At 40.8% G+C, this 22,361-nt stretch overlaps 1 protein-coding gene across 1 annotated transcript; it reads left to right on the top strand.

Annotated features, from left to right (window-relative positions):
• The first annotated feature begins 1,157 nt into the window (after nucleotides 1–1,157).
• Nucleotides 1,158–20,923, top strand: mybbp1a (MYB binding protein (P160) 1a). The gene is made up of 27 exons (XM_056397795.1): nucleotides 1,158–1,386; nucleotides 2,365–2,460; nucleotides 3,093–3,176; nucleotides 3,263–3,337; nucleotides 4,089–4,196; nucleotides 4,389–4,579; nucleotides 4,871–5,038; nucleotides 5,387–5,504; nucleotides 6,148–6,437; nucleotides 6,572–6,682; nucleotides 6,778–6,903; nucleotides 8,037–8,243; nucleotides 8,565–8,673; nucleotides 8,868–8,961; nucleotides 9,620–9,780; nucleotides 10,855–10,983; nucleotides 11,250–11,447; nucleotides 11,753–11,926; nucleotides 12,077–12,234; nucleotides 12,696–12,830; nucleotides 13,066–13,156; nucleotides 14,075–14,206; nucleotides 14,321–14,389; nucleotides 15,790–15,903; nucleotides 17,027–17,128; nucleotides 17,220–17,344; nucleotides 18,985–20,923. The coding sequence occupies exons 1-27, from the start codon at nucleotides 1,210–1,212 to the stop codon at nucleotides 19,331–19,333; spliced, it is 3,891 nt and encodes a 1,296-aa protein (XP_056253770.1). The 5' UTR covers nucleotides 1,158–1,209; the 3' UTR covers nucleotides 19,334–20,923.
• The last annotated feature ends 1,438 nt before the right edge of the window (nucleotides 20,924–22,361 follow it).

Genomic DNA, 22,361 nt, shown 5'->3' with positions numbered 1-22,361 from the left:
GTGGTTGAAAGTAACCCTCTTGTTTTGCTTCTATTTCTGTCACTTCCTTTCTATTACTAAAGTTAGCATGCCAACCAGCTAGGCCTGGCCCGTCTGGACTGTCTCTTCACCTTTCAATACAGTCACTGTAGTTCTTACAAAGACTGGTAAGTAAATGCCTGTTAATGCTAATGCTGGCTATGTATTAATAGCAAAACTTCATGATTTTGTAACATCATATCTAGTTTGAAAGCCAAATGTGGTCCAATATGCAACTTATATATAAGTTGAATGTGGAAGCTTGGAACCTTCAGTGCACAAATGCTGAAAAAGGACTTTTCAGTGAAGTAGGAGACGTCTTGTGTCCAGCAGTTAAACCTGTGAATGTAATTTAAAAACTTTTTTTGTGGGAAAAACCATATGGGATGCAAATTATTGTTTAAAAAACAATTTTTCTTATGTCTTATTCATGTCTGGAGGGAATATTTAAGTCTAAATACAGTTTACTCTTGAATGGCACAATCTATGCAAGGCCAAGGTGACATCTACCAAACCCAAACATCTTCAGTTTACTATCATGAAAGTCTACGGCAATCAGAAGATATTCACATTCGAGAAGCTGAAACCAGAGAACTTGGGCAACTTTCTTAAAAAATGACTCAAAACTATTAATCGATTATCAAAGTAGTTGCTGATTATTTTTCTCACAAACGATTAATTTAGTAGGTGTTGCAGTTCTAATTTCACGTCTTTATTAACATCTCTATTAATTTTAAACTGAATTATTTGAAAAAAATCTGAATACAGAGTCCTCTTTTTATCTGCACATAGTGACAACAGAATAGATGATTTGTGTATAAGGCGTCTTTGTTTGGGAAATAACATTTTCATGAATGAAAAAATACAAACAGTAACTACAAAAAACTCCAACATAAGACTTTATTCAGTTGATGTAAAATATCTGTATGCATCCTTTAACAATCACAGTAACAGAAACACGTCAGAACTGCCACTCTACTGTAAGATTATGAATTATAAATTAGATTATTATAATGCCTCAGCTTTTTGTTGTCGTCTAGGCCTGTCTGTTATTTTTCTGTTTTTATTTTCAATAAAGTTGTGAAAAAATGGGGGCGGGGTTAGGATGTTGAACCGGAAGCAGTATCTGTTCTGTGAGGCACGTTTTCCTCCTGCAGCAGCATGGACTGTTAGTTGTGGTGGTGTGAGGAGATGTCTGTAGAGATGGTGGAGCTCTCGGTAAAAGCGTCGGAGCCGGTCCGACCCGCCGGGATCCTGCAGCAGAACCGCGTCTTCCTCGACTTCTTCTGGGACTTGGCCAAACCGGATCAGGAGGTCCGGCTGAAGGCGGTGGAAAACCTCATCCAGTACTTGAAAACTAATAACAAGGTGAGGCAGATCACTGACACTGTAAACCCAGCATGGTCCTGTTGGACATGTACTCCTCAAGACGCTGGGATAGTCATAGCAGCAGTGTTGTTAGCACATGCAGTAGTAATGTCAGCAGCAATGGTATTCAAATAATTATGTGAACATGAGAACACAACCATATATAAATACTCTTAGGAGTAAAAGTCCTGCTCTCAAACGTTTACTGAAGTAAAATTTCATTAAAAATACTCTATTAGCATTATCCATAATGGGCCCTGTCAGTGTTGTATTTCTATATTACTGAGTCATTATTAGTAGGGAACTTTAATGTTGTGGCTGTGTTGAGCTCATTTTTACTGTCTCATACTTATGGATTCTTTAATCTATTACAATGTCATTTTTTACAAGCTCATAAGTTTTCTATGTAATATCATTTATGTAACGTATCTAGTAACTACAGAAGGGAAATAAATGTATTACAATATAAGGTACAGTAATTCCATCAAACATGGCCACGGGGCGAAAATTTGTTGTGCCCCTGTTGGCCCCCACTATACATTACAGTTCGACTGTGTCCTCAGGAACCTGGTAACCAACTAGAACTATAGAGCTGAAATGATTAGTGGATTGACAGAAATTAAATAGCAGTTATTTAGGTAACGATTAATTACAAATAATTACTAGGTACCAGCTTCTCAACTGTGAATATTTGCTATTTTACCAGTTCTCTATCATAGTAAACTGGTTTTTGACTCATAGTCAGATAAGTCAAAGAAGTAGGGATCCAGGGAACAGTGATGGTGATCAATCGATTATTAAAGAAAATAATTGTTAGATAATTTGCGATGAATTATATTATCTAGCCAGAAATAGAGTAAAGTAAATGTGGGGCTTTCAAGGCCTGGGTGTTAACCATGAGCCATGTATGCAGTCTTTAAGTGTATAATAGGTGTGTGAGGCTGTGTATCATGACGTGGTGCTCTCTGTGTCCTACAGGCAGATGAGTTGGAATACACCTTTAAAAGGCTGGTGGATGGACTGGCGCACACACGAGAGACTGCGAGACCTGGATTCAGCCTGGCTCTGGGACAGGTGAGACCAAAATAATTGAACCTTTCTGTCCATAATTACAATCCCAGGTTGACTTGTATTTGGAGATATCTTAACGGTATGTGAGACCATTAGACTCCCAACTCAAAGGTCCACTTATTAGCTTTTTAAGAGCTTTCAAATACATCTCACTGTCTGTAAGTTGAGCTGGATTCCATTCACTGCTAAAAACTGTGAGATGCCATTGAAAGCCCTGGAATAAGGTCGTATAAAGGACCTTCAGTTGAGATTATTTTGTCACTCATTTCATGTTTTGGTCACACTTTTTATTAAATGAAGAGTTGTATAATAGAGATGTATAATATATTCCTGTTGCTCATCATTGATGATGATCAAGTCACTATGGTGTAATTTGATTAGCAAACACTGAATAGATCATCAGTTAATGAGTGTTACTTTATACACTCACTGTTACTCTGTAATTTCGTTTAAATTGGCGAAAATTGTGTTTTTAAATGAGTAGACAGATGTTTTGGTCTTGGCCGTGCAGTGGATGCTGAGCTGCAAACCACAAGCGATCAATTTTGGCAGTGGCCGCTCTAAGATAGCTGAGCCAAGCAGGAAATAATCAACATGTGTTGGCTTTAGCATGACATACGTTTTTTGTTTTTCAGGTCTTGAGTGCCTTTGAGGAGATCTCTCTGCAGAGTATATTGGACAGAATCAAAGAAAAGCACAATTTGCAGACAGTGAAAAAGGTGAGTGTTTGGTGTTTTCTATGTCAGCAGAGAAACTGTTTCACGAATGAGATCTGTGGCTCTGAACTTCTTCTTGTGTTTTTCAGAAACTTGTCAGAAATGCTTTGTTTGGAAACTTGTTTGGCGTCCTCGCCCTTCATCAGTCCAGCCGCCTCTCTAAAGTAAGTAGTCTCACCACCACTCATCATTTTTAAAGGAAAGGTTCAGTTTTAACTTTGTTTTCCGATGATGAGGTTTGACAGCTTGGTTAATTAAAATTTGACATTGTCATAGTAAGATAGACACAGGTGTAAATAGTAATAATACTGATGGCCAAGGTGGAAGAGTTTCACTGTGGGTAATATAGACACCAGGTTTTCTCAAGAAAGAGGAATATGTGGAATGAAAAAGACGATATCGCTGGTTCTGCTTTTATAATTCAGCTGTCCATCGTGATTCTGATAATATAATAGAAATGCATTGTCAAGTCAGTGGAGAACTTTTTTGAGTAAATGTGGATAAAATCTACATTTGTCATTCTCATTCTCTCATTCTTCTTAATTTCACACATAACAGATATGCTTCTATTTGAACAAATGTGAGAAGTTTATGTCTCTTTCTCTGACATGGAGTAAAGTTTGATCCTCACAGGCAGCCATTCATATCACACAAATCTCCCACTGTTTGTATATTGCTTATAACTTTGTAACAGTCTATATAATCATGGATTGAGGCCTCCAAATAAGCACTGTAATCGGGAGTCAGGGGTGGGGCCAACATATTATTTTTGCCCCAGATCAGGTTAATACAGCTCTAGTCTGTAGTCTAGTCTGAACAGCTGCAGACCTGCACTGTGTGTAGAGGTTTTTGTGTGTGTGAGCTGCAGTGTCACACAGTGTTGTGGTCTCTGAGTTCTGTGTTGTGTCTCTGCAGGAGCCTCAGGTGGTGTTGGGATGTGTGAAGCTCCTCCAGAGCCTCGGCCAGCACAGACAACACCTCAAGGATCTGCCCACCAAGACCATGATGGACATCCTCAATGAGGTGACTGCTTCATAATACTAGAGCCATATCACTATAACCATGACACACGCATACGTAATGCACAAGGAGTTTTACTTTTATCTGTAACTTAAATCCTGAAGTTCACTTTAAGTAATTTGATGGGTTCTTTTATGTCTGAAAACACATTTTATTTTCTAAAACTAATGTGTATTTGTATGTCATGCTTGTCAGATCTCAGAGGACGTGTTTGAGGAGGTCCTGCTGGGCGCTCTGCAAACTGACCTGGCATCAGCCTTCAATACTCCAGAGCAGCTGCAGCTGCTGCTGGTTGCACTGCAGCGCTTCCCACAAACCCTCAAACCCAAGAAACTCAAGAAGCTGCTGGGCTCCTCGACCATCATCAATACTGACAACATCCCAAAGTAAGAACACTGTGATTGGCTTGATTTGGATTTTGTAGGTTTTATGTCCCCCCACCTACCTCTGTCTCACACACACACACACACACACACACACACACACACACACACACGTTAGCTTTCTGTCTTTGTCATTCTTTCCCTCTCTTTGAGTTTTCCTTGAACCATATTGTGTCAGTTAGCTAATATTAGCTGTAAAAAAATATGCACCAGTTTCCTTTTCTGCATCTGCTAATTAGTAGCTGTAATTAACAGCTGCTGTGTGGAAAATCAATGTGTGATGCTCTCTGGCAGGTTGACAGAGGTGTTAAAGACGGCGGCCCGCTCGGTTAAGAAGGAGTGTGTCCTCCCACCAGTGGTCCTGGACCTCCTGAAGCTCTCACTGAAGGAAGACAGCTTCCAGCTCTTCTGGAATAAAGCCATCATCCACGGCATGTTGAAGGAGCAGCCTGGGCCAACTCAGTGAGTCCACACTGGAACAAAGACGCTTCAAAGGCTCAAAGCAAAGAGGGGCTAAGATTTTTTACATTCAGAACTGGATTTTTCATGCCAAAAAAAATCCCAAAAAGCACTTGATTTTAGTTTGATGATGATGATGACGGTGGTGGTGGTGGTGTAGAACACTGTCTGACACATTGCTTCAACATCTCCCATACACGTTCAGTTTCATTGAAACGTTTGTGTCAGTTCTACTCATCTAATCTGTTATTTTTTCCCTTTAATTTGTCACTTTTGCTTGTGTCCAGTCTCCGTTCCAGTTAATTACATTCTGCTAACATGTTCCGCTGGTGTCCTCCTGTTTGTGTCCAGTTACCTGAGCTTCCGTCTGCTGGGCAGTGCCCTGCCTCATCTGTCTGTAGCCCAGCTGAAGGAGGTGTTGTCTGGAGAGGTGATGATGCACTATGGGGAACATGTGGTGTCCGCTCAGGTCAGTGGCCCTTTTTCTAGTTGACTGTAAATAGCAGGTTACGCTTGAAAAAGTTGATTGTGTGCTGTGCAGCTGTTTTCCAGGTGATCAGAAGTCTCGATGTCTGATTAATTAAAAGAGCTTAAAAAGGCAAATCATATATCTTGGTTAGGGTTGGATGTACATCACAGGGAGAGATTTTTCACAACCTGTCAACCCAAAAGTTGCTCCTATTAATGACTTATAAATGATCTGTGAAGCATTTGTAAATTATTATTATTATTATTAACCATTATTAAAGCAATGGCTTAGAGCTTATTCATAAAGGGTTACTTATTAGAAAGTGGTACCAAAGAGTTTCAATCCATATAATGACTTGGTCAAATTTGCCACTCTTCTATTTTTACTATACTCTTGTGAAAATACTGTGGGTATCGGACAATTACAAGCTCTCAGTATTTTGTTAATTGTCACTTACTGTAACTATAACATTAGTATATTTGATTGATATGTACAGTTACATTAATTATTGTCACATCCCTTATTGGCCAGTGTTAATTTCTCCACTCCAAATTGATAAGTAGAAGTGACTGTGTGCCTGCTTAAACCAGTGGTCATGCAGATTAACAGCAGACTAATCTCATCCATCACTTTCCTCTCCCAGAAACCAGACCGCTTCAAGCTGGCTCCAGAGATGGAGGTCTACGTGTCGGACTTCTTGCAGGGCTGTCAGGACTCAGACAAACAGCTGGCAGTGATGGTGGGCTTCTCCTCGCTGACCAACCAGGGTTACCCTGTGGTGCCGTCGGTGTGGAGGGTGGTGCAGCATCTCCAGCCTGCAGCTCTGCAGAACTACGTGGAGTGGCTGAAGAACATGTTCATGCAACCTCAGCTGGACAAGCTGCTGGACTTCAGCACTCGCAAGCAGAAAGGCAATCAGGAAGGACGGGAACAGTGAGTGTATATGTCTGCTGTAAAAATGTCTGTCTGTCTGACAATCTCATCTCTGTACCTGTCTGGTCTGGTGACCCTGAACAGGAAGACGCAGGAATGATAACAGGATGTAACTGCTGATTATCCCTTCTCAGGAAGGAGGACTCCATATTCCGCCTGAGGAAGTGGATTGTTGCCCGGCTCACCTCAATCGTTGATAACCACCAGGTGAAGAAGCAGGAGGATCTCATCATGGATGTGGCCAGGTGAGACTTGCTTGGATGAGCAATGTGAAGGTCTTTTGTGTTTGATGAGTACAACGACATCATTAGGCATCGTGTTGTTGTTTTTTTCTTTCCAGGTTCGTCTTTTTCCACGCTTTCTTCAGTGCCAAGAAGGCCTCGGCCGACATCGCAGAGACGAAGGGGAAGCTTTCCGTCCCATTGGATGATAAAACCAGAGGAGTGCTTGTCAGTTCTTTCTTTGGGTGAGACATGAAATTTTCTCTGCTGTTGTCAGACAGCTGTCTCTTAAACATTGGCCACTGATCACAGCCGGTGAGAGAAGGTAGCGTTGGTGGATATCAAAGGGAAGCGAGAAACAAGTTGATACAGTACAAAAAACAAGTAGTAACTTTATTGAAATTACAATGGATGATGAAAGAAACCATCAAAGAGAGATTGTATTCAGTTTTTGGACAACAACAGAATTCTATGGGACATGCTCTCTAATAACATCAAGCCGCAGCTATAAGAAGATACACCAACACTTAGCTAGCAGAACAAGTCTGTCTACCTGTCAAAGTCCAGGCCAAGAGAAATGATTATACATTGTTGCTTTTAGGTGGGGTGGGGTGCTCCCTCTTAAAGTGACTTTTTGCAAATCAACCAAGAGAACTGAGAAGCATCTTGTACAGCCTTATTAAAGGATTGTTATGTCACATTTTTAATGGATGTGAACTGCCACACAATCAGTTTCAACTGCTTTTGACTGTTTGATTTATTAGGGGAAATATCCGTACCACACACATGCTGGCCTACATGTTACAGTGGTTACCTGATGATTTGCAAAAGTATGCACACCAATCATAAGATTCCTGAACAGTTCACAATCAGGATTTAATCGTGCTTTAGCTTTTGAATTGATGCTAAAATAACACAGCTGCTGTCAAGAAATCCTGTGGTTGGTCCGTTTGCTTTCACACCACAAACAAACTGCATCACTGTTTGCTTGAAAGAAGACAGAGAGCTTCCTTTTCAGGCAGTGTTGGACCAGTTTTTTGGTCCACACTAGGGTTTGATTGACAAGTTTTTTTGTTTGTTTTTTTTTACCCAGCTCAGAGTTTGTTTAAACCAATCAGCTTTGGTGTGAAAAGCATTCATCTGTAACTGGAGCTGGCAACTGCTTAATCTGTAAGATTTCAGCCTGGAAACCGGACTGTTCAAATCTTCAGGAAAACAGCACCAACAAACCAGAGAGCAAAACAAATCGGAAATAATGCGTAGGGATCCCCCCTGAAAGTCCGAAAAATGAAGAATCACAACCAGAGCAGAATCCTATTTTGTCCAAAGTGTCTTGTGCCCTCTGTGCATCACTGTTTTCTATCTGTCCACCATCCAGACTCCTTATGTCCATGCACCACCTGCCCCTCGCGGAGGACTCAGCCGAGGGCACGGCTGTGAACCAAAAGCGGGCTCTGGGTGTGACGGCCGATGGCACCATGTGGATCTACCACCTGGTCCAGTACGCCCAAGTCCTTCTTAAGCAGCCAAAATGCATCCAGAGCAGCCAGCCTTTCAGCCCCGAGCAGAGACAGGCCTGGGACAGGTAGGAAAAGAAAATCTTCTCAAAGCACGGCCTATGTGATCCCACAGCAGGACAGGATCAAGATAGCATGATACAGCTTAATTCTTCATTTTCTTCTAATGGAGCCATTCACATGAATGTAATTGTACAGGTTTAAAGGATAATTCAATTCGGTAATCTTTATATTTCTGTTCACTTACAGGTTCACTAACTACAGTACATTGTTTTAGTTTCACACCTTAAGAGATGTTAATGGCCGTACTTTTTAACACTGTTTAATGAGTGCTACTAAACAAGGAAGGAACGTGTTTGATATCTCTCTTTCTACACGTCTCCTTCCAGCATGCTGGAGTCGGTGGCAAACCTGAAGAAGAAATCCAAGAAAGGCCAGACAGCAGAGAGCAGCGCGTTCCAGCAGCTCTTCCTGTTGGTCGGCATGCACCTCTTCAAGGTACTACATACAACACAGCCGTGATACAGGATCACTGCTGTCTTGTTGTTGTTGCTGTTGTGTTTTTAAAGAATACTGTATTTTGATTTTCAATCTGCTGGCACAAAAAAAAACATTGTCCTGGAAATTAGTGGAATATGAGCGAAGTAATCCTCTCGACTCTGAATACTGTCATAAATATATTTCTTCTAAAGGCCCCTGAGGAGCTGCTGGACATCATGAAAGACCTGCAGAGCTGTGTTGATAAAGCCCAGGAGAAGAAAACCAAGAAGAAAAAAAAGAAACAAGGTGAGGCCTCATACACAGTTGGTAGTTCCACCATCATTTCTTTTCACATGTTAAAGAAATAGTTCATTTTTGACACTTCAGAAATGTTTCAGTATAGTTAGTGTATATGTTACGGTGTCATTCAAATAGTTTGCAGTTGTGATTGTTTCTGAGGAGAGAAGAGTGAACTCGCATGCTCACATTTCAGTTTTAGTTTTTAAGGTGAACATATTTTGTTGTGAATAATGATTAGGTAAAGCTGTACAAACCAATATTTTTATTTTAACAATGGATCGAATGTTTCCCTCAGTGTTTTAGCGTTTTTCAGCTCATTGTTTTGGTTTTATACTTATACATTTTATACATTCGGACTACTAAAGAGTCCGATTTTTCCATCAGAATTTGCTGGAAACCAAAGCGATATAGTGGTAGTAGTATATAGTGAATATACAGTGTACATTTGTCAAGTTGCCAAGAATGTGACTGCAGATGAAAGGTAATATTATCCTGTGTCTGCTAGAAGCAACTCTTTGCTAACACATTTTTCCATTATCGACTTTGTAAAGTGTCAATATGTCAGACATTGTGCTTACAGCTTGTTCCTAGGCACCCAAGTGTTGAAAGAAATCAGTTAGTGCTGCTTTAAAGTGTATGGACGTGTGGATTTTCCCTGGTGCAGCCACAGAGCAGGAGGAGGAACCTGATTGGGCGGAGGTGATGGTGGACATCTTGTTGTCCCTGCTGTCCCAGCCGAGCCGACATATCAGACAGGTCTGCAAAACCGTCTTCTCCTCCATCTGCCCCCATGTTACCGCAGCAGCCCTCACCGCCATCTTAGATGTAAGTAACATGTACGACATTGTCAAATGATCAAGCTAAATTCAATTTTGACACCAACTGTCAGCAATGTTCGACAAAATGTTTTTACAGGTAGACATGATAAGGTTCCTCTGTAGACCAGTGATGTCATTTTAATGAGACATAAGATACTGGCCCAGCCACAAGGGCCAATTACTTTGGTTTTCTGGAGTTTTCCGCCACATCTTGTGTTTCTCAGAAGAAGGGATTTGCTCGGTTGTCATGGAGATAGTTTAGTTGTTATCATGTGACCGTAGTATAGAATTTCAGTCACCTGATAAAAGGAATATATAACAGATATATATTTGAATTTGCTATGATTTGTTGACTTTGTGTAAGAACAGAAACCAGATTCCATTTTAATAATCTGCATCAATGGCCAAAATCCAGCTGGTCAATGTAGTTTTTAGGAAATGGTACTCAGATAGGAGGAACTAGTGCATTTGTTCTGGACTATTTTCAGCCGTGGATTAATACACATTTGGTACCGCAGTGTGCATTTACAGCAGCAGGACAGTGTGTGTGTGTGGGACTAACTCAAAATAAGCTCCAGGAGCGTGTGACTCAGTGCAACAGTGGGAGTCACTGCTGTGTGTGTTTTTAAATAGTGTTTGGACAACAATGGAGCACTGATGGCACAGAGGAATAAGATGTATCAGTCTTTGGCATTTCCATTGTTAAAATCCTGATATTTAAGGTGGATCCTTTTGTTTTATTGTTGGCATCTAGACAGAGGGAACAGTAGAGCAAGAGAGAATAGAAACTCAAACTTTATGGAGCGCCTCTTCTATGTGATGTGTGACGTGTGGATCAACAGTTGCAACAGTCTCCACAATGGCTGCATGTATGTAGAGAGTGTGGCGTGTGTCATACACGGGTCTTCTGTATAAAAAGGCTGCCACTACGACGCTAACTAGATCAGCATCACAAAATGGACAGATGGACAACTTTCTTGTTTGCTAACTGCCCAGATAATCAGTGTTACTAAAGTCATGTGTGTTGCACTGGCAGCTTTGTAAATGATTGTAACGATGGTGTTTTTGGGACTCTGCGTAGGTTTTGGACCCAGAGAATAATGACGAGGAGGACAGCGCTGTGGTCGTCACAGACGACAACGACACCAACAAAGCCCATAAGAAGAAATCCAAGGAAGAAGATGGTGAGGAACATGATGAGGAAATGGAGGTCAGTACTTCTCTTACGTAGTCACAACTTATCTTAATTTGTCATCTGATCAATATCATCAGCTTTCCGTCTTACATTTTGTATCGTACTGCGTGCTACCCACACCCACAAAAGTTTTCTTTTATTAGATTTTTAATAAAGACACTTAGACTTTTATTACTGATTAGACTAAATAAATGCATGTGTCTTTACTGTTAGTGTTTGTAGTGTTTTAGGAGTAACGTTTGATACTGATGTCCTCGAACATTTGGTTATGGCTCTTCCAGGATGACACGTCAGATGGAGCAGATGAAGACTCTGACAATGATGAGGATGATGAGGCAATGGAAGAGGAAGAGGAGGAAGAGGGGGAAGAGGAGGATGAGGAGGAGGATGAAGAAGAGGAGGTGGAGGGGATGGAGCAAGAGGTGGACCAAAATTTCCGTTTGGAGTTGATGAAGGTGTTGCAGCAGCAGAATGCTCTGGTGGGTGTTCAGGCTTTCAGTTTGGCCTGATGTCAGTGGTTTATGTGTTTTTTTTAAATTTTTTAAGTAATGATTATTTGAACTAACATTAATTGACTTTGTTGGCCACTCGAGGGCAGTACAACAATTTGTAATCTCAAAGAAATCTTAATACAGCTAGGCCCATTTAATCATGTCCTTGTCTCTTATGTAGAGAAGAGAAAGGTGATCAGGCCACAACTGACTACAGCAGAAATGAGGTGTAATATTGTGTTAAAGAGGTATGGGTATGTAACCAGATGTCCTCTGTTGACCTGTATGTTCAGGCCACAGAGGAGGATGCCAGCAGTGATGAAGATCTGGATGATGAAGCCATGATGGAGCTGGATAAGAGCCTGTCGGCGCTGTTCTCAGAGCAGAAGAAAAAGACCCAGGCCAAGAAGGATGAGAAGTCCAAACTACAGAAAGAGAAGACTCTGGTCCGAGACTTTAAGATCAAGGTACTGTTTCCTCATTCTGCGACTTTGTAACGGACTCGTAAACAGTTTGGAAAATGTGCCTTGCTGGAGTCAGGTGATGATTAAAAGTGAAAAAATAACACCTTTCACCAACCCCAAGCCTGTGTGGCTCCTTTCTATTGGCTGTTGCAGGTGTTGGACCTCATCGAGGTGTTCGTGGCCCGGCAGGCTGGCAGTCCTCTCGTGTTGGGTTTGGTGGAACCTCTGCTCGCCATCATCGACAGAGGAATGAGCGGCGACAGCCACCAGCAGGAGCAGGATTTCCTCCGCCGAGCTGCAGACATCTTCAGGTAATGAGCCTCAGCTGTGCACTGAGGTGATTCACAGCGTCTGTGTCTGTCACTCATTCAGTGTGTGTTGTCTCCACCCCTGGTGTTTTGTTTTTTTGTTTTTTTTTCTGTTGGTTTACATGATTGATGTCAAGTTTTTGTCCACCAGAGTTTTTCTGTGTTTTCTATACCTTAAATTTTCAAATTAAAAGCTGACATCTCATATTTAAACCACCACCTTCCACTGTGGTGGTTTGTAGCAACTATAATTGTTCTGAAGCTTTTTTGCCTAAAATGAATGTCCGAACACATCCTGTGCCCAAGTCCAGTGTTATGCATGCAGAGTCTGGGCCAAGCTGCTGTCTACTGAACCTGAAGCAAATCAACAAAGACTCAGCTACAGATTCAAACATCCAGGTCTTTGGGTCGGATGTCGTAGCCATTTACTGATCCTTACTTTTTGTGTAATATTTTTTTTTCAGGAACCAGCTGTGTAGATCCAAAGTTTACTGCAGGACTGTTGGTGACAGACAGGGGGAGCTCCATGACCTGCTGGACAAACTGATGACTAAATCCCAGAAACTGTCTGACTCCTCAGTCTGCCTCTACTACTTCAGGTACAGCTTACTGTGTAATAACTGAGCTGAAAAGAAAATTATGCTAAACTCGGTCTTCATGAGCAGGATGAATTTGCATATGTGTAAGACCTGTAGGTGTTTAAACGTCCACTTTGACTCAAATGTCTGTTCCAAGGTCTGGAATGAAATGATGCATAATTTGAGTCTGTTGTGAACAGTCCTGGAAATTGTGCCGTGGGTGATTTTGTATTTTACTGATGTTCTGTCCTTGCAGTGCGTCTCTGTATGTGGTGAAAGTGCTGCGAGGAGCTCCTCCTGCTGAGACCAAAGAGGAGCAGACAGCCGAGAAAGCTGCAGCAAACGACGTATGTTTATCACAAAATGATTCATGTGTCTCTTTTGTTTCCAACCGCTCTCAGAATCGGAAGAAAAATAAGATCAGCAAACCAGTTAGTAGCCTGATGAGACAGTGTGTGAGGTGTTGCTGCAGGTCAGCATGGTTGAGACTACATTTAAGCTTCACCCAAAACAAATCACACAGAGGTCAGGCCAAGCTTTTCTTTTCCATTTTATATTAAATCGCAAAGTTCATAAGTAGACAAATGGAAATTAAATATTTTGATGGAATGCAAATGTTACCGTCGCATTTTCATCCGTCATATGATGTCCAGCTTTGCACCAAATAGATTCCAGGTCTGTTCCTGTACTTCTCTGGGCCAGGAAGTGGGTCAGTGCTGGATCACTTGGCGCCCTTTTAACCGGAGTCTCTTTGTCACACAGATTTCTTGTTCTTCTTCATTTTTTTTCTTCATCCATATTGGAGTTGAAATGATTAGTTGACTAATCAATTAGTTGATAATCTACTCAGTCATTTTTTTTTTTTAAATCACCTAACTTATGTGGTGTCAGCTCCTTAAATGTGATTGTAAAACAGGGAATTTGAGGACGACACATTGGGCTCTGGGAAATGGAGATAGACATTTTTCTTACTTGAGAAAATAATCAGATTAATTGTTAATCAAAATGATTGTTAGTCGCAGCCATAATATTTCTGTTCATTTCAATTCTCTATGTGAAAGAAAGCTCCGGTGTGTGCAGCTGTCTTCAGATATTTCTACAGTGGGTCTACACCACCATACAGTTGTAGCAGGATGCTGCCGTCAGACGCTGTTCCCTTCTGTTCCTCTTTAGGACGCCCTGGTCACCATCATTCATGTACATTCATGCCTCCGTCAACAGAAAGTCTGATGGTGGGTCGTCTGTGTTTGTGTTTGTGTGTGCAGTTGAGGTTCATGGGGAATGTGGATGTGGATCGGGTCTCCACCATCTTCAGAGAGGCTCTGACCTCCTTCATGAGCAGGAGGAAGAGCCCTCTGACCGCTCAGATGTTCACAGACTTGTTCAACAGATTCCCCGTGAGTACAGAGACGCGTCTCATTCGGAAAACAGAAGTTAGTTCAGGACACCGCGGGGACAGAGGGCAAGTCTCCGGTGGCAGTAACTAATGCAGCTTATGTGTTGTTTTCCAGGTTTTGTGTGTGAATCTGTTGGATACAGCAGTGCAACACATCACATCTGCTGTCAGAGAACACCAGAAGGTAAAGATGTTCACTTTTTTCTACTGCAGGAACAGTTATGTGGCTAAATTTCTGACTGACAAACAACAGCGAGACAATAAGGGAGGAAGTAAAACAAAAATCTAATGTTATTTGCTGATTGATTGTCTGTGAATGTGCAGGCTGGTTTGGCCAAAAAACAACCAGGAATAAAGACTTATGGTCACTGCTTTGGACAAAGGCATCTCAACTCCAACATAAAGTCACACAAGAGTAAACTAAATGATTACAACACAGATGTCGAGGCTCATGATTAGTTTTCAATTCAGCTGTTGTAGTGCAGTAGATAAACTAGATTGCTTTTTGATTCAGTTTATGAGTTTCGGATCCTGTGTTGAATCCTCAGTCACCAAAACCAAAAAAAAATAAAATAAAACCAACAATCTGTTAGTCCTTCTCTAGTCTTTTGTTTTGAGCACATGATGTATAGATAGAAGGAAATCGTTTTATATGTTCGGGACTACTTTCACCTGCAGATTAATACTGTACAGCGTATGTGTGATTGAGTCAAATTAAACTAACGTGTGTTCATGGTAAGGAAGGAACGTGTCACCCAGTGTAACGTGTAGCTCACTGATATGTGTTTTTTATAGTTTTTGGACAATGGAGCTCCATGGCACAGAGGACTAGGCTGTAACAGGCTCATATAGAGACTATATATATATATATATATATATATATATATATAAAATTGTTGGTAGGATCTGTTCCCAATTCTATTACGATGGGATTTGTTGACAATAATAAAATATAGAAATAAATAATGTAGAATGTTGACAAAAATATAGAATATCACCAGACTTATGCCTTTAAGAAGCTACCTTGACAATCTCCATTTTTCTGGTGATAGAATAACTTTGATCAAAATGATCAAATGTTTCCTGAAATAAACTCCCAGTTCCAATGTCTCCCAGTCTTTTCAGAAAATCTCTTTTTAACAGTTTAAATAGGCAGAATTCCTACTTTTTCTTGAACAAGAAACTGCCTTCCATTAAACAGTGTTCTCTCTACTGCTGGCCTTATTACATTAGGGCACTGTGTAATGGACAAAACCTGACGTCACTGCCCACTTGTGGACAATTATAGATAATGTAGCTGCAGGATTAGTCACTCTGATAGCGTCATTATGCCCACAAGTACCACAATTACAACCAACGTCCAGCTGCACTTTGAACCCAGCTTTCTAACATTTGATCAAAATATGGAATCAGCCATGTATTTATCATCGTTTAAAGAGTTCTGACAAACACAGAGGACTTCCTCCCTCCGTCTCAGCTGCTAGATATTCATGTATTACAAGTTCCTTCTACTGTTCAGTTCATATGTTAGACTTCCTGTTGATGGACGTGTGTGTGTGTGTGTGTGTGTGTGTGTGTGTTTAGGGCCAAGCGTGTGTGTTGGTGTTGCGGGCGATGCAGAGCAGGGAGGTTCAGCAGCTGCTGAGCGGCACTCCATGGACAGAGCTCTGTGTGAAGATCACAGGTCAGCTAGCAGCGGTAAGTCAGCACAGCTCTCCATCACAGTCCTGAGATACATAGCAGGGTTAACACCCGCCATGAGCAGCAGCTACACGCAGGGAGTCAGGAAATAAGATTATATGTTTAGGTAATATCTGAATTTTACACAAGGTTACAGCAACTCAACAGCATGTTTATACAACTTGTAGCACACATTTACACGGTGGTTTTCAGTCAAGTTGTAGTGGAAACAACACTGATACAATACCAATGCTCTTTCGTTCCAAAATGTATCTGTAAATATCTGCATAGAACAGATTTGAAGTCATATTTCCATGCATAAGATTGATTGTAAGCACGAGGCTGTAACTAATTCCTCACCACGAGTAGAAGCATCCATACACCAACATCCTTTAGGGTTGTGCAGATTTTAATTATATTGTTCTCAAAGTTAATGAGATTGCACCGTGCTGTGATAAATGATAATTAGAGCCAATACTGCATTCACTGTCCTCTGTGTGTCCTTGAGACAGCTGAGGGTAAAGACAAGCATAATTACAAGCTTCTGCAATTCTTCACCAAACCACTTCACTCCTGTGTCGCCCCGTCTTCTTCCTCCCAGACAAAACACAGCTCTAAGATGCTGACCATTTAATCACAACATCCCCACTTTTATTCCACCTTTTGTTGCGTGTCATCCCCTCTTTCTCTCACTGACCTCATTTCAAGTCAAATCTTTGCCACTTCCTCTGTGATAAAGGCATAAAAGTGTCCCGTAAATACTTTAAATTGGATTTATTGAGAAGCACGTGTAGCAAGCGATGTTTTAGTATCAGTGGTGGTTTGATGTCATTAAGTCATCATAGTAAATTAATGGCACACAACAGAATGCAAACAAGTTTACAAACAAAAGTACACAGGCAATTCATTTACACACATCATAAAAAGTCTAAAAATATAAATGTGTCAATGTTAAAATGCACTAGGATTAATGGCAGTGGCCAGTCGATAGCTGACCAACAATACCCAAACCAAACTTCCCTCTATTTGTTTTACATATAGGCAATCTAATAATAATAATAATAATAATGATCATTTGGAGCACAACAAGAATACAAGGAACAAGGATAGCAGTCTAACCCGTGTCGTCGTCTTTTCTCAGAGTCTTCAGCTGGTGGGTCAAACTGAGAGCAAGGTGGTGAAAGAGAAGGTGGTGAAAACCCTGGAGCTCTGTCAGTTCCTGGTTAAGCACGTTCACCAGCAGGTAGGTTGGTCTGTGCCTGTGGGGATGAAATCACGGGAGGGAAGCTGTTCATGTGGTTTGAGTCCAGACTTTCAATCTCTCCACTGTGTAGAAGCTGACTCTGGACCTGGAGCCAGTACAGAAGGTCCTGCTGTCCCTGACCAGCGTCATCACGTTCAAGAAGACCGGCAAGCTGGAAGACACCTACTGGGCTGTGATGAAACACTTTGGAGTCATGTAAGTTGATGTGGTTTCTATAATGGCCGCCGCAACTTCAAAAACGGTGCATAAGAAACTTTTTGTCCTTTTTTTTATTTTATTTTATTTTATTTTTGTCTGTGTGTCAGAGCATTTGGACTGGCGGTGCAGGGAAAGGGTACAGCTGTAATTAAATCATCTTGAATACAGGGATGCATGACTACATGTATTGATCTTTCTTTCATCCACCCGCTGTGATGCTTTTCCTGCAGTCTTTTGTCCTGCACACGCTCGCATGTAAAAAGCCGATAAGAAATCTGGTTACGTGTATACACGGACAAAAAAATCAACATTCTCTCTCGCCGGGTAAATCAGATTTCCAGGAAACAGGGTTTCTTGTTTACATTACACTGGAGAAATCGGATTACTGCAAACAGCTGACAGTAAACTGGTTATTCAAGAGCATGTAAACACACGTGATGTTTCTTCGCTCGGTAGCAGCAGTGTATAGTTGATGATAAAGCTCTACCAACAACACCAGTGTATCCTCCCTGCACAGCAGCAGTTGTCATTGCCACCAATGTAATGCTCGGGAGGTGAACGGTAGAATTAGCACAACCCTTCCCTGACAAGATGTATTTACCTGGCACATTTGCTTGCATGTGTTTGATAGGCCAGCGCAAACCGCTGTATTGCAGGGTCATCTGACAACAAAGTTGAACCTGGCTCAGCTTTTCTGTTACTGCACAACCCTGCATTTTTTTTTTTTTTGCCAAAGCAGCATCTCAATGAAGTGAAGGAAGGGGCTGTGTTATTTTTATGCAGTTCTCATGTTTGTCTGACCTAGATACTTATAGCCAAATCTTAGTTGTGGTTTCTTCATTTGGATGTTTTGTTTTTTTCAGTTTGTTTGATTAGGATTAGGGTTGGGGAAGTCATTTCTACAGAAATATAATGAATGAGACCATGTAACTGAGGGTTTGGAAGGGTTAGAAGTTATAGCAGCATTTTGACAATGCTAAAAGGCAAGTGCTTCCTCATTCTGTGGCGGAGCTGTTCAGAGATTTTAAACCTTAAGTGCAAGAGCTGAAAAAGATCTGACATCCCACTTACAAAAAGAACCAGTCCCTCTCCAGCACGGAGTGAAAGACACTCAGAGATATTATCTTCTTTTTTTAACACCACAGACTGAAGTTCAGGGTTGTTGACTGAGATTCATTTTGATTCATGATTCAGTTTTTGATGATTTGAGTCGGTAGTAATGTTTTTCTTTCCTGGTCCATTTGACTAATATAAAATCACCACTCAGGTCAGTAACTGTTTGAAAGTAATATAACCAATAAATAGACTTATCTCCATACAAAATGTTAAAGTGGTGTGATGGCTTTAGCACAAGTGTCTGCTCAAACCAAAATAGTTTGATTAAAAGCATTTAATATCAATATCTGCTGAAACTAGGTTTTTTTTTAAAACTTAAATTGATACATTTTTGTGATGCCTCTGATTGATAAGTTGAATCAGCTCTTCTATCATTTGTTACATGAGCCTCTTTCTTTACCACAGGGCTTATGAAATACGAGGTTTCTTCTTTTCCTTCTTTATTTTTTTACTTTTTATTTTCTTGTTTTGCATGAAAGCCGTCATGTTGACCTTGAATGTGTTCATGTTCACATTCGCAGGAAACCCAAGGTAGAAAAGACAAAATCTGACAAGGAGGCCGACCAACAGCCAGTTTCCAAGAAGAAGAAGAAAGGCTTTCTACCCGACACAAAAAAGCGTAAAATGCGCAAGAAGCCTGTTTTAGAGCCAGCAGCAGACAACTCAACTCCCACAGACAAACCAGGAGCAGCCAAAGGACAGGCCAAAAAGAAACATGAAAAGAAAACAAAGCAGAAACGACCAGCCGACGGCGCGGCAGCTTCTCAGCCCAACCCGGCCAAGAAGAGCAAGACACAGTCTGAGAGCAAACCAGCAAAGAAGAAGAAGAAGAAACCCAAGCAGAAGAAAGATGGAGCAGGTCAAATGTAAAGCGGACACTGCTATTTTAATGGACACAAAGAAGTTTTTGTTAATTTCTTTTTGAAGAGGCTGTGCTTTCGTCTGTTAATTTTTCTACTGTGCATGCAGTCGACCTCTTGGCTGCAAGTTCTGGCAATATGTTGGTATGTTTCAGTATGAAATAATTCCATATTGAAATTGTCAGATGTTTGGGAAGTGAATTAAGACACATTATTTTTCTAATGTGTGGCTCTTGATTAAATAAATATATCTACAAAAAGTTAACTTCTCTTCCCAAAAATCCATCACAAACCTGCTCCCACGCCCTTCGTCGTCACTTCTTCAGATTTTTTGATATTTCTGCAGTCTTAATTTTTTTTTAAGGTTGATAACAATGTAAGGTTGATACCTGTCATGGCCTGGAGTTGAAAATAAAATTTATAAAAATAAAAAAATTTGATATACAGCACTGTGCAAAGGTTTTGGGCCCTCAAAAGTAAAGTTAACTTCATACAAAGTTCAGTAAAGACAAAAAAAACTAAATTAAATTGGTATTTGTCGTCACCACCCTTTGACTATTAGGACTTGTGCACAGTTTTTCAAGGTATTTGGCAGGTAGGTTGTTGGAAGCATCTTGGAGAAGCATCTTGGAAAACTTGCCACAGTTCGTCTGTCACAGTGTCTTCTGTCTCTTCATGTAAGTCCAGACTGACAACGTGATGCTGAGATCAGGACTCTGTGGGGGACCGACCATCTGTTACAGGACTTCTTGTTCTTCTTGTTACTGAAGATGGTTCTTTATGACTCATGAATCAGAATCGAAACATCTAAAGTGCCTAAAACTTTTGCGCAGCACTGTTTATTTTGTCAAAAAATAACGAGAATACATCTGTAAAGTAGGATGTAAACTTCCCCCAGGTTGCTAAAACCTGATTCCCAGGAAAAACACCAAGGACATGGCCTCAGTGTTCTCAGTTGTATTGATTGTACAGCAGCTACTTTAACTAGAAACCATTAGTCATAAAGTATAAATCTTGTGGTAGTATATATTTTTGTTAACCAACAAAACCACCAATGTGTTTGTCCGTCTTTTGTTTGGGAGCATTTGTTTGGGACTGTTTTCAGCTGCAAATTAATACACATTTGGTCTAGTGAGTACTCTCTGCCAGCAGGACAGGGTATGTGAGGTTGACCCAACTGCAGTGGTCCCATTGGTAGTGACAGAAGATATCAGCTTGTGGCTCTGTGATGTGTTTTTAAATAGTTTTTGGACAATGGAACAATGGAGCAATGGAGCTCAGAGGCACAGAGGAATAAGATGCATCAAGCTTGGCCTACACAGACAGGCCTTTTTTTTAGGTTTTGGGGGAATTTATGGATCAGTACAAAATTATAGATTATGAACTTGTATATAAAACTCATCTTTTTTGTAAGTTGGGTGAACTAAAAATGTAACTTGTCACTGGCCAAAATGAGTTTTCTATCCCTGCCAAGTTTATTCATTGTAAGAGACCTTACCAAAACATCTGGGAGAAGCTGTGTCACGTTTTCATCTTTCTGTCTATGTATGGATTTACAGAAATGCAACCCCATTACACAACATTGGTATTAGGAAAAATATCACAAGCCTCTGCGCAGGATTTGATTGCAAGCCTTTGTGTTGTAAACTAAGATGAGCAGTCATACAGAACTGTAATTCACCTGTCAAAAAAATGATGTAGTGTCCCACAAATGGATTACTATACAGGACATGAAGCCATGCGGCCATAAATCTACAGGAGTGTCAGGCAAGGCAGCAGACCCATCCATCAGTAATCTCATCTTAAAGTTCCTCTTCACTGCAGGAGCCTTTAGTGGTGGGAATTAACAGGAGCCATCTTACATCCAAGTTGTTGTTTGGTCCTGTGCTGGAAACAACTGTGTACTGCAGGGTTCTGTTCTCAGAGTGCAGAGGAGCCAGGATGTGCAGTGAGTTTGTACATGGCAGGTAAGACGACCTGCCTGCCTAGTGGTGTATTTGTCCTAATATCAGAGTATTAATCCTTTTAATCATAGACTGTATCTCTCTCCCTCTCTCTCTCTCATACAGTTTATAACATCAATAATGCATCTGCAAACAGCTGTTTTTGGCGAAAAGGCTTTGAAAAACCCCACTGTACACTACCTGCTGAGCACCAAACAGCAGGCAATGTTAGATACTAGCGGTGAACACAGTGGAGCATTTAGCAGCCAGATATTTCCCTAAGGAGTTGGTAGAGACAAGGAACAAGAGCTAAAAAGTGAATATTGGTCTTGCATTCATTGGGTCTCCACATACATGATTCCAACTGAATGCTAATGGTGCTTCCGATCTGCTGGATGCATAAATAAGCAATATTTATGAGTGTTGTGTTTCCACTGTCACCAGGCGGCCAAAATAATCCATTACTGCAAAGTTGAATCGGTTTAAATTAACATTTACATCATTAGAATGTAACAGCAGATTGCCTTTAAACTTGCTGTCATGTACCCAGAGGGATGATATCAAATGTCTTTGGTGGCCCTGCAATTTTTCCTGAGGCTTAATATTCCTATAGTGAAAAAGAAATATCAAAATCTAACAGGCAGAATGTCATGAAGATTACTGAGCACATTCATGGTCACATTCACATTTTAGTAATCCCATGAGCTTTCCTTCTAACATCGGGCAAAAATGTCATTTTTGTGCAAGAAGCATTTAGAAAGATCTGACACCAAAGAACAATTTAAAGACTGATATTGCCATCCATAGACCCACACTGTGGCGAGCCATCGCTAAAAATACTGGGAAGTAAAGCAATATAACTCCTGTAGCGCCGTTTCAGTGACCCTTGGACGTCCATTAAAATAGTTCCCATAGATCTAATTTATCTCTCAGTGAGGTGTATGGTTGTTGTATCAGTAATGGTTCTCGTCAAAATGGTGTCATGACAGGAGGATGAGGGCAAACAACTGTGTGTGTTTCAAGTGGTATTACTAAGAATGCCCAATAGCTCCAACAAAGTTTAAAAGTAAAGCTTTCACCACAGAAAAATGATAC

This window comes from Seriola aureovittata, chromosome 15, assembly GCF_021018895.1.
Source record: "Seriola aureovittata isolate HTS-2021-v1 ecotype China chromosome 15, ASM2101889v1, whole genome shotgun sequence".
In the NCBI taxonomy this organism is placed as follows: Eukaryota; Metazoa; Chordata; class Actinopteri; order Carangiformes; family Carangidae; genus Seriola; species Seriola aureovittata.
This window is presented reverse-complemented; position numbering and strand designations above follow the sequence as displayed.